This window comes from Strix uralensis, chromosome Z (assembly GCF_047716275.1).
Source record: "Strix uralensis isolate ZFMK-TIS-50842 chromosome Z, bStrUra1, whole genome shotgun sequence".
In the NCBI taxonomy this organism is placed as follows: Eukaryota; Metazoa; Chordata; class Aves; order Strigiformes; family Strigidae; genus Strix; species Strix uralensis.
This window is the reverse complement of record NC_134012.1, coordinates 70,349,559-70,363,882: the sequence shown is the minus strand read 5'-3', so window position 1 is coordinate 70,363,882 and position 14,324 is coordinate 70,349,559. Positions and strand designations below refer to the sequence as shown.

Here is a 14,324-nt window from a genome sequence, read left to right as displayed (position 1 = left end):
GTTAAGACTGCAGTTAAGTATTCTTCCTGGACAGAATCACAGTCCTGATTGGGGGCCTCAGTTTTTTAAATTGTGTGGATATCTACATCACATCTATACAGTAGAGTCTTTATAGAGAATTAAAAGGAATAATCACTCAAGTAAAGATGCATTTACTTTTTGCTATGAGTAGAAAAAAAGATGCCTTTCAGATTGATTTCTCCAGTTGTCTTGCCTTCAGGGTTTGTGCTCCTACATAATTTACACAGCATGTCTAAAGGCTTACATCACAAAATGGACGCAGAGGACCTACCCCTTTCCTCTTGACAAGTTCAGTGGTCATAGAACTCACCCGAGATAGATAAATATTCCTCCACTGAATATTACTCTGTTATACCAAGCTTTCTATATATCAAGGCTCACAGAGTGGCATGTCTGTCTGCAGCTGCAGAAATGTGCCTAAGTCAAGAGGCAGGAGGCATTTGTTTTATGGACTACTGTAGCTGTACCTGCTGCGATGCACGGCTCAATGGATTTGGCTACCAGACACAGATGCGCAAAAGAGGAAAAATGAAAACAACAAAAGAAACTTTATTTTTTATTGAAAATTAAAAACCATGTGAATCATGTACAATATTTTCTCATAAGGAAAATTTTAGCTGTTTCATAACGTTTCACAAAACTGTAAAACATTTCGCTTTTATGAAGACTTTTTCACAAAACAAAGGTAAAACTAAAGTAGTATTACAAAGTTATTTTCTAAATCATCAACAGAGAACTGAAAATGTTTAACAGATTAATTCATACAAGTGGCAGGAGGAAGGACTCTTCCATTTGTAAATCTGTAAGAGGACACAAAGGTATAGAGGGGCATGGGTTTTTTGTTTAAAAATGTTTAAAATCAAGTGACATGTTAAAAGAGTACAGACATGGATTCATAGGATTGTACAAGTTCTAGGACTGCATTTCTCTACACTACCTCAAACAGTGCAACAGTGATTCAGTGTAAATCTCTACAGTGTTTCATTGATTCAATACTTGTGTTCAAGTATGTGTCCATGAGAATGATCAAAATCCCTACTTAGCGATTTTAATTTTCTTTTTCTAATATAAGTTACAGTAGATTATCCCCTTCAGTATGTTTCTAAATCAAATGAACTGATTTCACAATACATTCTGTAATAACCTGTTCAATAATGTTAGCTTACTCACCTCAACATCTGTTGCAAAATACACAAGATCATTCTGACTCTGAATGCCAAAAATATAATAAAATTAAAAAGGGCTTTATTTCCATATACAACAAAACTATTCAGCTAAGTTAAAATAAATTCAAGATAACATGACCTTTTTTTGGCAACAGAGAGATGACCCTACTGAAAATAAACATTTAAAATACTAGTTACTATTTTTTAAAAATTCTGATAAATGTATCCAAAACTGTTCATATAAAAATTAATTATGAAAATGTCAGAGGATAAAACAAGTTGGCTGTCTAACCAAAACAGCTAAGGATGTCTGGCAGGCAAAAATAAATTAATTTGATTAAATTATATGTAATCTGATAATATTTGGTCTGAAGAAGCGTGCATGTGTGTGTGTACGTGTGTGTGTGTGTTTATAAATAATAAGATTGAAAGAGCTGAGAGCCAGCCAGCCTGACAGAGGTCAACTCTTTTGTTGCATTTTTTGCGCATAAAAGTCCCTGCATGTCTCACAGCATCGCTGATACCACCTCATGTCTTGACAGAGGTTCTTCTCTCTTATCACCCTGCAGTACACAGGCCACTGGTCTCCCAGGCACTTGAATGTTAAAGCAGCTGTGAAACAACAAAAAAATCAAATATGCATTACTGTTACATTTATTAGTGAAAAATCAGGTAGCAAAGGTGAGCAGGACACCAGAAGTGTACCTGGGGAAGGGAAAGGAGAATAGATGTAGATATTCAACAAAAAAAAAAAAGAGAAAAAAATCCTCCTGCTGTCAATATTTTCAATATTAATTTTTTTAAGGCCAGTTTAATTTATAAATTGGATTAAGCTGCATTGAAACTAATTGGTTTAATGTCATACAGCTGTCCCCTCATGAGAGAGTGAAGCCCATCTTTCTGCCCTATACAGAGGTGGGCTGAGGCTGGGGCCAGGGCCAGGACTAGGTGGGGGCTGCAGAGCCAGTTCCAACAAAGCTGCATGAAGAAGCAGCTTCAGCTGAAACTGCCCTCAGTCTGAGCTGGAAGTTGCCACTAGAAAAACAGAAAGACCTCAGCTTGAGTAATACCAGAACAGGGTTCTCAATGACACCTACAAGCAGATTTTTTTTTTTTTGATCAGAGGCAGGTAGGGAAATGTAGGGATTAAAGCATGGAGAATGCTGCTGGTTTCTTGATCAGCTTTTGCTCAAGATATCAAGACTTTGTGCCATGCTGTCAATGAATGGAAACTGAACAAGACAACATGATGTCTTACATCATCTTTCTTTGGGAGTGAAATAATCTACTAGACCTTTAGTTTTGTCTGGCTTCTTCATTCAAAGGAACAGAAATATATTGTCTTGCTAGCTTGAATGCTAGAGATGCCACACTATGAGGCACTCATAAGGTTTGAAGACAGTTAGCATGTCCTATGGTACATTTTGTAATGCAAATCCATTTTATCTAGAAAGTGAAACTACAGTATGGAATCAATGACAGTTGACATGTTGGCAAATGTACTTGTCCAGGCCTAATTACTGCATTTTGGACTTCTCAGATGCACAAACACTGTGCATTTCTTACCTTCTTTTCTTGACCTTTTTCTCTCCTCTCCAAATACATTCAAAATGTTTTTTTTTCTGGTGTGGTTTTTTTTTTTTTTTTAAATTGTCTTCAAATACACTGGTCTGACTGCATCACCCTCTTTTTAATCACTCCAGTGGGTCTCCCCTCCTCCACATCAAAGTCAGGATATTGTAACCTTCACATCTTTCACGTCTTATCTTCAACCAGTTATTTATGTTGCTCTATTAGTAGTCTGTTGCTGCTTTCTAGCTGTGGGAATCCCTGACTAACAAATTCTTCCTCAGAAACCTTCTAAAATGATGCCAGCCTGAAAAGCCACTGTTTGATTTATTCTACCTCTTCCCATGGTTGTTATAACTATTCGGTTCTCTCCAGCAGTTGTAAACATTCAGATGCAGAAGCCTGACTTGTATGCCTGTTGTACAAAACAGGCATATTTTCATGTGTGTTGTCTTTTTTCTTGTGAAGCCATCTGTTAATCCATCCACCTGTTTCACTTACAAAAGCCTCTTACAGTGCTTATCATAGAAAGACCCTGGTACCAAATTTGGATCTTTGCACATTCAGTTATTCAAGCTGTAGTGCATAAATGGAATTAATATGGGAAAACAGTGGAAAATAGGACAGAAGAAGCAGACAAAAATCACCACAAACACTGAACTGAAAAAAAAGTCACAGAAGATTTGAGTTACTCTCTTTTTTTAATAGAAGGGAAAGAGAAACTAAGAGTGTATTTATAGAAAAGCAGAGATGGTGCAATCCACATCAGCTTGGTGCAATCCACATCAGCTTCCACTAGCCTTACCCCCAAATCCAGAGGATCTGTACTGCATAATAGGAATGGAACTGGAGGCCAAAATGATCAATATGTTCAAAAGAAGCATTGCATTATGTATTTTGGAGATGTTAATGTTTCTACCGTCTTGGATTCTGTCTCCTGGTGGATGAGGTTGACCTGTAGATTACTAAAATCAGTGCTACATAATCCATTCTATGAGGACAACATAGACCAATATTTTTTGTGCACTTCACATTAAGTCAAATTTTAATGAATTTGATGCTGTATTTTTTTTGTGAAACTCTGTGATTCACTTTGCTCTGTGACACAAAGCTGCTTACTCTTCACCAGAGAGAGAGCATCAGTGATGGAGCAATGGCCTCTTGCTTCTGAGAGATCAGTTGAACAAAGAAGGATAAAGTATGAAGGGCAACCTTACAAAACTGAAATAGCAGAGGATAGGGCCATAAGCAACAGCTGCCATCTCATCCAGCAAACTGAAACAACGCCTGCTACACAGAAATGTTTAAGGGTTAAAAACTTCAAAGAGAAATACCCTTCACTGACTTAAAGGAAGGATTACATACAGCTTGAAATGTTAGACTTGCTTTACATGCAGGAGTAATCTATTTGACAGGAGGGTTTATCATAACATGGGCTCTGGAAAATCATCTGGAAAGGGTATGCTATTTTACAGCAAGCCTTTGAATATTCCCCAGTCATGCTCAAGACGAATAATCTGGGGAGCTAATGGCAAGACCATCATCAACAACCCACTAGGAAATAACAGTTAACAGAATTAACAGTTCTGTAGTTATGCAGTAACATCATTTCTTTAAGCCCAAGAGAGACCTCCAGGAACAGCAAATAACCTCTTCACATTAGTAATTTTCCCTCACGCATCCTAATCCATCAAGCATAGATTTTAGACATTTGAACTAAAGAAAAATGGAAAAAAACTATTTGTACTTGAGGAACAAGGACAGACCTCCTTGATCTCATAAATAGCATGAGAACATAGTCTGCAGAGCTTTTAAAGAGGAAAACAAGGCATTTTCTTACTTTAGAAATGTTTGATAAAATTGAATGAACAAAGATATATATACACTTAAATATATATATATAAACATATATAATATGTTTATAATGTCTCTACTATAAACATATTTATATCTAGGATGTTTTGTGTCCATAACATCATACAGTCGCTTAAAATGGTCCTTCCTTGGATAACAAAACCCTTCATCATTATGAGGTACAGTCTCTGATGTACACACTGGAAAACTGAGGTAGAGAGATGAGTCTCTGCATAGAATTTACATCTCCTGAGTCCTAGCCCTCCATTTTTAATCTGGGATTGTCATTACTCTGTAGAGAGAAAGAACTAAAAAGAGTTTCCAGCAGGAATGTGTCATTTTGACTGCTTACCTAACCTGGGTGATGTTATTGTGTTAACATTAATTTTCTCATTGCAGGGGTGGAGATGACAGGGTCTGTAGGCTGCAGGCTTTTCTGAGGAAAAGCATTCATTGCCATGCCTTCCGGTGATCTTGTGCATGCACTGGATGACTCGGGACTGCATCCCTTTGCCACAGGTGACAGAGCACTGGAACACACAGGAGACACACGTTCATTGGAAAGGTATTTTTGCCTGTAAACATGAAAGTGAAATGCCAGTCCAAGTGAAGTCCGTGGTCAGCATTCCAACATTTCTGCCTTCCATTCCATTAGCTAAATGAAAATCAATTAAAAAAGCACAAATTAAGTGGCAGTGTTTATTGAAGGACTGATTCCAGCATCCTGTTGCTGTCAAGATCCACTTTGTAGAGCCTGGGATGAAACACAGCAATGTGCCTGAAGGGAGCAGGGGCTGTTCTCCTGTATCTGTGTCCTAATTTACTCTTATTAGAGGTAAAAGTGATGGAAAAAAAGAAAATGCTCAGAGACAGTGATGGAGAGAAGCATTTTTAATTAAGCCATTACTCCCGCCAGTGCAAAAGTGCTCTTTCTGCCAAGCAGAGTGTATGCCTCCTGTCTTTCTGTGACAACTACATGTTTTCAGGTGGGTCCCACAAACGAAACACACAACATGAGACATGCTGTCTGGCCTTTAATCAACCTTCCCATCTTGTTGCCACAGAGAATGAGGTGAGAAAATCAAACAGCTGAGCACTGTAATGATGGTAACATTGTACTTCTATCACAGTAACATAATATATTAGAATGAAAACTTGGGCAGTGCTATATAGGTGTATACAAAACCTATTCCAAACGAACAAAATACATGTTTCCCCTTCACTAACTTTTTGTTAACAAAATTTCACAGGGCATGAATTACTTTTGTGTCCATTGACATATGTTCCATTGCTTTAATTACAATTCATTAAAAAAAAAAATATATTGCCAATTTCTCCTACCCACTAACGATTTTGACTCAGGTAGCCACAAATTTCATTAAGTTCTGGAGAAATTTACTATAGACAACATCTTCAAATATTAAACAATTTCTTGCAATGAATGGTATGAGCACTGGCTGAAAATTTATGCCACTACTATCCACATAATTCTGAGAATATTTTTATTCTAAAAAATCTTAATTACATAAATATTGAGAATAGTTTCCTGAGGAGGTTTCAAGAAGCAGCTGGAAAAAATATTGAAATGAGAGAGAAAGACAACGAGAGGGTGCTATAACAAAAGAGGTTTCCCAACCATCCTGTCTCAAGATGGAGATGGGGAAGTATAGTCTTCTGCAAAAAAATAATAAATTTTGAGTGTAGGAAACACGAAAAGTGGTTTTACCCTTTACTTTCATTATCTGTGTGCTTTTGAGTGACATTTTAAACCCTGTTACTTGGAGGAAAGATTTACACATGTCAAACTGGAAGTAGAGGGCTTGCAACCAATTTACTGGAGGGGAGAACAGGATTTGAAAACACTAGACTTCTACTGACAAAATGGGCTCCCACTGGTTTATCTGCTAAGTGATACTGCATAACAATTCATGTATACAGGTGTCTTTGTGGAGATCACTCTGACAGCAGTCACATCTTTTCTATATCAAATGAGCTATGGCCAAAAGCTTCTTGTGACTGTAATGGAGACAATATGCACCAGCAGACAGATCTCTCTCTCGGCTAATCAGTGTTTAGGCCCCAAGTTTCTATGCAGAGTTCGACAAGATTTTGATATTAAAATCTTAACTGGTGAATTAACATCCCTTTAATAACTGAGGTGCTACTGGCCTTTGTGAGATATTTCAAAGAGCATTATGAAGCATTACAATGTGATCTTCTATACAAAGATGTATACATCTTTCAAACAATTAATTTTAGTCTTGCATGACCTACTTATTAACATCACAACTTTAGAGGAAGAAACTGACAATAAAGGATGATAAAATAAAATGTCTCAGTTCATATAGGAAATATGTGGCAAAGCAGGAAAGGAAGAAATTTCCATTCTGTTTTATCTTCTTTTCTTTTCACAGATATGTACTATTTTTAACTTTGCATTTATTCTTATTTTATAAAAAACTGAGGACTTCTATTAAGTCTTGTAAGATGTGTGGGGAAAACTGTGAAGAGGCAGGACTACCACACTGCAATCCAAACCTTTCAAAGCCAGCCTCATCAGTTTACAAGTAGAGAGGTTTTTCCAAGCCACTAGTGTTTTAAAATCAACCGGGGATCTTATACTCAAGCTGTGCTCTTCCATGTTCACACATCAGCAGCAGCAGCGGTGTCTGACTTCAAAATTAAGAATTCTACTGACTGGAAGCCAGAAAAAAATAGTATCTTTTTACAGTATCGTTATTATGTCACATTCAGTAGTATGAAATAGGGAAAACACACTTCAGGGACAGCATTCAGCAGTGCATTTGCTATATACGCAGACAAACAGTGAGATTTTTGTTTGTCTCCATGGAGTGGTCTTGAACCTGAATTTGTGCTGCATACACACCAGCCAACTGCTGGTATAACTGACAGCAGCCATTGAATATTGGAGGATAAAAGGCATCCATAATATTTTTCTTTTTCACTCTGCAAAGCTATGGACTTGGTCCAATTTCACTAGGAGACACCTCAATTTCTGCAAACCAGCTAGATGCAACTTAAAGCCACAGCTCTGACCCTCATTTTGATACTCATTTCACTGCATATGCATGTGTACATTCTAGCTGAAGCAGACTCCTCCAAAGCTGTCTCCTAAGCTTGCCTCAGTTTTGGATTTCTCTCACTGAAAATATTCAACCTGAGGCAAATACCTCTCACTGGATGTGCAGATGTCACATTTTAGGTAACACTTGTATGTAGTTAAAGCTGCATAGCTTCTGCATACTTCTGGAGTTTCCATGTTTAAAACTAACAAAGCTTTCAACTTACAGGAAACAAAAAATACTTTCACTTTTACATATTAAGCAGTGAATTTAATCAGAAAGCAATCTGTCTGTCAAAAGTGCTTCTATTTGCCATGACTTTATATATAAATATATATTAATATAAAGCTTACATATATAAAATTTACAGAAAATGCCCACTCCAAACCAATCTGTAGCAACATGCATAAATTCAGCAGATCTCAGATTAATTTCAACCCCAGGTTTTATTACTAGTGAATGAAGAATACTTTTCTATAGCTCTTCTTCCCACTGCCTCCACCTCCCAGATGTCACTCTTGCACATGCTATACTTTATTTTTGTGGTGGTTAATTACATTTTACTTCTGACTGTTCAGATGACCTAGACTTTAAGGCCATGTAGCTGATTAGCAAAAATTCCCGTAGGACAACTGTGTTTGTAGGTTTAGACTAAATGTTCTAATATGCAGCCAGAGGTTTTTTATGTGGCTGTTAATCTGTGCATTTTGGACACAGTCCTAAAGGTACTGTAAAACCATTCAAGCAGCAAGACATGTAAAACATTCCTGTTAAAGATTAGTAAATATAGTTAACAGCTATTTTTTTAAAAGTTTTTCTTTCTTTCAAATAAAATCTACCCACCCTGCTTGAATTTTGTCCTACTTCTAAACTTCTTTTAGACATAATTTCAAGGACAGAAACCTAGGCGTTAAATATAACAATCCTTACATTTGGCATGCACACCCGTTACCCAAGATTCCTTCTTTCTGTTCCCTGCCAAAGATATATATTCTGGAGAGAATGCATATTCCCAAGGCCAACAGCTGAGAAAGGTGCTGTAATGCATTAGCTGCTTCCAGCTGGCCTTCATAAGAAGTAGGAATTCCTAAATTAAGGGAAAAATTGTCACTGGCAGACAATAATGGTCAAAATGCATCTTTCTGCCAAGACAACAGGCAATCACTACAGAAGCTGATACAATCCTCAGTGAAAAACCCAATTTGTGACAATATTAACAGAATTGACTTGGACAATTTATTTTCAAGAATAAATGGACTGTTCAATAAAAGGTTTTTACAAATCTAAGTAGCATTCAAAGTGGAGAGCGATGTGCTCATAAGGAAACTCAGTGATGAGTTCTACTGGAAATTATTAGCAGAGCATTCCTAATCATTTATGTATAGGTTCATCAGTTCCAGCATTTAAGCAGTTTCAACCTTTGCATAAAGTGAGTGTGAAACAAGGATAGCAAGCAATCAGACTTAGCAACAGGATTCATATTTGCTAACATGCTTGCAATCTTTTCCTGTATATTGTATTTTTATGAAGTTTGCTTTTGAAGGCAGGTAGTAGATAAAAGTGGTGCATTTGTTTTCAACAAAGACTTTATACTGAGTTAGCAATATTCTTAAAGGTTACCTAAATAAGGAAAATAATCTGGAGTTTAAGCACTTTTTTTTGGTTGTTTTTATGAAGGCATTTGTGAATAGTGTAACTAATACAAAAAGAGGGACTAATGGATCCAAACATAAGATGGAGTCTGAGTTCTCCAATGCATCATTTCCAGGAAGGTCTTTCTGCCTCTCTCATTTCTGACACACCCAACACCTCAGTATGTGAATGCCAAATTTAAAATTCAGAACTTGTGCTAAGTTTAGCTGAAAAAATTCTACTGTTGGTCTCTCCTAAGTTTAGCAAGTTTGAGTTGTCCTTATTTAGTTTACTTTTCTCCCTTTTTTTTTCCCCTTCTTTTTTTCACCTTCATTTTTTCTTTCTAGCTCTTCTTTCCAGAGTAAGAATTAGTACCGGATAACTTCAAAAGAGATAAGATTTTAAAGTAAGACAGATAGACCCCCAACTCACCTTTGATAAGGTGGGCTAGAGACAGGGTTCCTATGGAGGAAACCCTCATCTCAAGAATCTGGACCTTCCTTTTGTCCTTTTTTTTTTTTTTTTTTTTATCCTTCTTAGTTTCCCATGCACAAAAATCCAATTGTTTGGTGGACAATGCAAAACTGCTTTGGTAACAAGACAAGAAGCAACTGAAAGTTACAAGTAAAATCTGGTTGAGGAAAACCACGTAGAATTTGGTGTAATATGATGATTAATGAAAAAACAAAAAACAAATAATTTTTTCTAGGACAGTGTATAAAAATCTATATTAGAGAATATAATTACTCATTTACTCTGAATCAATAGTGGGGTTTGATAGGCTTAAATTTTAACAGACTTGCTGCACTCAGCTTGGAAGTAGCAAATTCTCTGTCTATATTTGAAACCCAGGTTCAGTCCCTCAATTTCTTTCTTGGATGAACTAATGAAACACAGTCACCCACTTAATGATTTAAAAATCCCAGTGAAACTAGTTTGTTTTGTTAGGACAGTTGGATTTATTAGTTCATTTAAGAAGGCTACTTAGAGAAGTACTAGTAGGACAAGAATCTTCTCAAGCTCAGGCAAGACTGATGCCTCAATATACTTCTTACTGGACTATGCAAGGAACAAGTTGGAAGACCCTCGAATTTTGAAGGGAAAATGTCTTGTAAGACTAAAGAGTTTTCGCATGCAGCACACAGAATGGATTTGGATCCCTCTGGAACCAGAAAAAGAGCAAAAGGGAAGGGCATGTTTTTCTGGTGGATTCTTCCACCAGCTTTATACTGACTTAAAAGCTTTTATCATGAAGATTTTCCTTTCCTCCACAAACAGAAATCTGATTATGATTGTATTACTTTCCAAAAAAAAAATATATTATGATAAATGTTCCTGAAAACTTGAAGATTAAACTTCATCATTAAGCTGCAAAAATTCCATGTATGCCAACCTGGAGTCCTGATCCATAAGAACAACAGACTGTATTACAGTCTCTCATTTCCTCCCCAAATCAAGGAAGGTATCAACATTATTCTCTGATCATTAATGATCTATGTCCAAGCATGGACAAAAACTGTAATACCATAATAGATATAGGAAGCCATGTTTCTCTATATGATCCAGATGCACTTTACTTTCAAATAATTTTCAATTTTGTATTTATACTTTCTATAGATCTATATTTAATACAAAAGCACCTTTGAGTTTTAAGACCATTTTAAGCAATTCTCCACCTGAAAAATCAGTTCTTTATTCTTATTTAGGTATTTAGATACATTGTTAAATAGTATTTGACATCCGAACACTGGTGGATTTTAGAAAAAATAAGGTGGTGAATGCTAACAAATGATTAATTACACATCAGTATTCTACATGGCTGCAGTATTCTACAGTAAAAAGTGGAGATGTTCAGACTTATTGATAATATACAAATATGTCCTATGAACTCTTAAAAAGAAATTGAAATATTAGCCTTTGAGTATATAATTTAATGTTAGCATATATCACAATGCTGGCCTGCTGCTCTGTAGAAAACCTTCCAGGAAAAAGGGGCTCATCAGCACAAAAATGTAATTAAAGGATTATGGCATTTCTAATAAAAAGACAAGTCAAAGAACCCATTAAGGACATAAAGGGAATGTCATAGGAGGGGAAAAAAACTTCCCCAAAACCCCTTTCTCTTAAAATTTTCCACTATTTACTTTTCAGAAATCAAAGAAACGTATGTCAAAAACCTTTTTTGTACTACATAAAATTAGGTATTTGCCTTTAAATAGCATCACTCTATATAGCACTCTCACGTTTTTTCCAGTAGTATTAGATGTAAATGAAAGAGCTCATCCCTAACAATGACTTTACTTCCACTCAGTACAAATCTACCAAATTTTAAATCATTAAGATCTGAAGTGACAGCAGGTAACTCGGCTAAATGGATATGGAAGATATTAAAAAAAACCCCACAACAAATTAAGAGTTTATGAGGAAATTGAACCCTAAGGACTTTTTTTTTTTTTAGCTGAAATACCATGATCCCACATAAGGGTCATTACTTTTGAAATAAAAACCTTAAAAGAGAAACAGAGAAAATGAAGTAGAAAAATAACTTACAACTATCAATAAAACTTCCACCAGTTAATTTTCTCTCCAAAATGTCTAAACACATTCTTCATGGGAAGAAAATGGATTTCCACAAAATGGTTCTGACTGCTTAGTTAGTAGGAAAACCATACTGAAGTGTAATACTGTCATTATGTATGATGAGGTCACCCAAAAGCATGACTGTCCTGAGCGAGCTATCACAGAGGGCCAGGAGATAGACAATGTTGACCTGAGTTGTTGTGATCCTACGATAAACTTACCAAAGAATGATCATTACTTTTGGGTGAACTCTGTTTTATGTCAACATTATTGGAAGCATTTGTGTCAAGATTAGATGAGGGAACTCTGGAGATTAAACATAAATCTATGAAATACAGCCTGAAACAGCACAGATAAAGCTGAAAAGTAAATCTTTCTTACAGTATTTAAAAATACGTAATATTGCCTGTAATTCTTTAAAACTGGTAAATAAATAATGTAGCTATTCTGATTCTGTCTTGCCAGTCAGAAATCACAGACTAATTTGAAACAATTATTTCAAAAGAAATTTTCAAGAATTAGTTATTAATTATATTGCTTTCAGCTTGTAACTAGTTATAAGGTATTAGAAAACAGTAAGAAGTGAGAATCACAGAGATTAAAACAAAATAAAAAAATAGTAAATACTTTTATGAAAAAACGTGGACGTCGTAGAAGATCACGTTTATCACAAGAGTGAACATCTGAAGCAGTATTATCTACATTAACTGCATAAAAGATAGGATAAAAAATGCATGAAAGAAAAAAGTTTTCCAACATGCAAAAAATCAATTAGATCCCACAAGAGCAGAAGGATTACACAAATTCTAACAGAACGCAAGTGAACTGGCTATGAGTTACACGCTGGCAGATGATACAGTCAGAGATGCTGAGGAGAACATTTGGAAAGAGAGATAGATGATCTTAGAGATGGAGATACACCAGGCAAAAGAATGCCTCTGGACTGAGTCTCAGCACTGACTGAGTAATTGAATTTTCCTGCACACACTGACAGCTTTGGAATGACTTGTCAGCTATCAGAGAAAAAATCTAGGCATTATCATGAACAGACTGATGAAATGATTTGCCCAATATGTATCACTAAGCAAAAGCAAGAAAGAACATTAAGACTGAATTTACAGTAACGAACATGCAGCAAAAGCCTATGCTGAAAAGATAAAAAACGTATGTGGTTCAAAATGTCAGGGGACTGGTGTTCTCCTCGAAACTGTGAGACCAGCCATGAAAAGTCAGATGAACTGCAGTGTTTTCCAGTTTGTATACTGAGATAGTCTTACAATCAGTTATAGTCAGTTATTGTAAAGAGACTAGAGATCCTTACATAGGATGGGCTGTACATACACAATATATTAATTTCCGTTAAGTGAAATTTTGAGAAGATAAAACAGAAGTTGCTGCTTTTGTTTGTCTTGTCCCCCCATTTGCCATCCAATGTTACTTCTAATTCTATTAGCTCCTTTCTTACTAGTGATGTTATGTGATGGTATTTTTTGCACGTAAATTCAGCATAGCTCCTCGGGACACTGAAATTCTGATGCTCAGTGTAGTCCCTATCTTATAAAGTTTTGTTGAGAATAATCTTTGTAGACTGAACCCAACTGAGCAAGAATTAGTGTCAGCACAAGGACACTGAAAGGATGCTCAGTGTTCCTACACTTCCTCATTCAGAAGAGTACTCTGGGATATGCATCCTGCTAGTGGGGCTATAAATTTCTGCATCATAATGGTTGTGTAGTAGAGTGTTAAAGATTTTACTGGTGAAGAACTATTTACCTACCTGCTGAGTTATGCATCAGCCTTCCAGAAGACTCATTGTTCAAAGATCCCAGGAGCCCTCAACAAAAATTGGTAGGCATTTCTGGGAAAGCACATAGTGAAGTCATGGATATAGGACATTGCTTCTATTCAGCAATTCCCAAGAATGCTTTCCTTTATTTAAATCTATGTTCGTATGCATATGTGTGCAAATGTAAGTCCCCTGCAGCAGTAATGTCTGGCCTGGCACTATAAGGCTCTCAGAAAAGTCTGGGAGTTCATATTTGACCTGATCAAGACTGCACTAGAATGGCTTGGAAGACGGCTGCAGTGGCAAAGGAGGTGATGGGAAGCTGCTACTGCTATGATCTGTGACTACTGCTTTTGTACCTTCATGATACATCTCCTGCTAGGTGTGAGCTTGTCTCCTTCGCTTGGCCTTGTTTGCTCCAAGAGATCATAACATCCAAATGTTGAAAGACAGCACTGAGCAAGCCTCAGCACAAGTGAGTTCCTGCTATCTTCTCTGTAGTAGAAACATTTAACAGTTATTCAAAGGCATCCTACTTGTACTTCTACATCTAATAATTATAGCTAAGGTGGTTTTTTTTTTCTAATTAGAGTTTTCTAGTTTCTAATTCAACTTTTTTTCCTTTGAAGGTAA

General features: G+C 36.3%; 1 protein-coding gene across 1 annotated transcript in view; it reads right to left on the bottom strand.

Moving 5' to 3' along the window:
- Positions 1–564: 564 nt before the first annotated feature.
- The window catches only part of ADAMTS19 (ADAM metallopeptidase with thrombospondin type 1 motif 19), a 152,601-nt gene continuing 138,841 nt past the window's right edge, over positions 565–14,324 (bottom strand). The window contains exons 22-23 of the mRNA XM_074855368.1: positions 4,963–5,140; positions 565–1,799 (exon numbers count right to left, since the gene is read on the bottom strand). Of these exons, the coding sequence (XP_074711469.1) occupies positions 1,648–1,799; positions 4,963–5,140 (330 nt within the window). The 3' untranslated portion in view covers positions 565–1,647. The remainder of the gene's footprint in view (positions 1,800–4,962; positions 5,141–14,324) is intronic.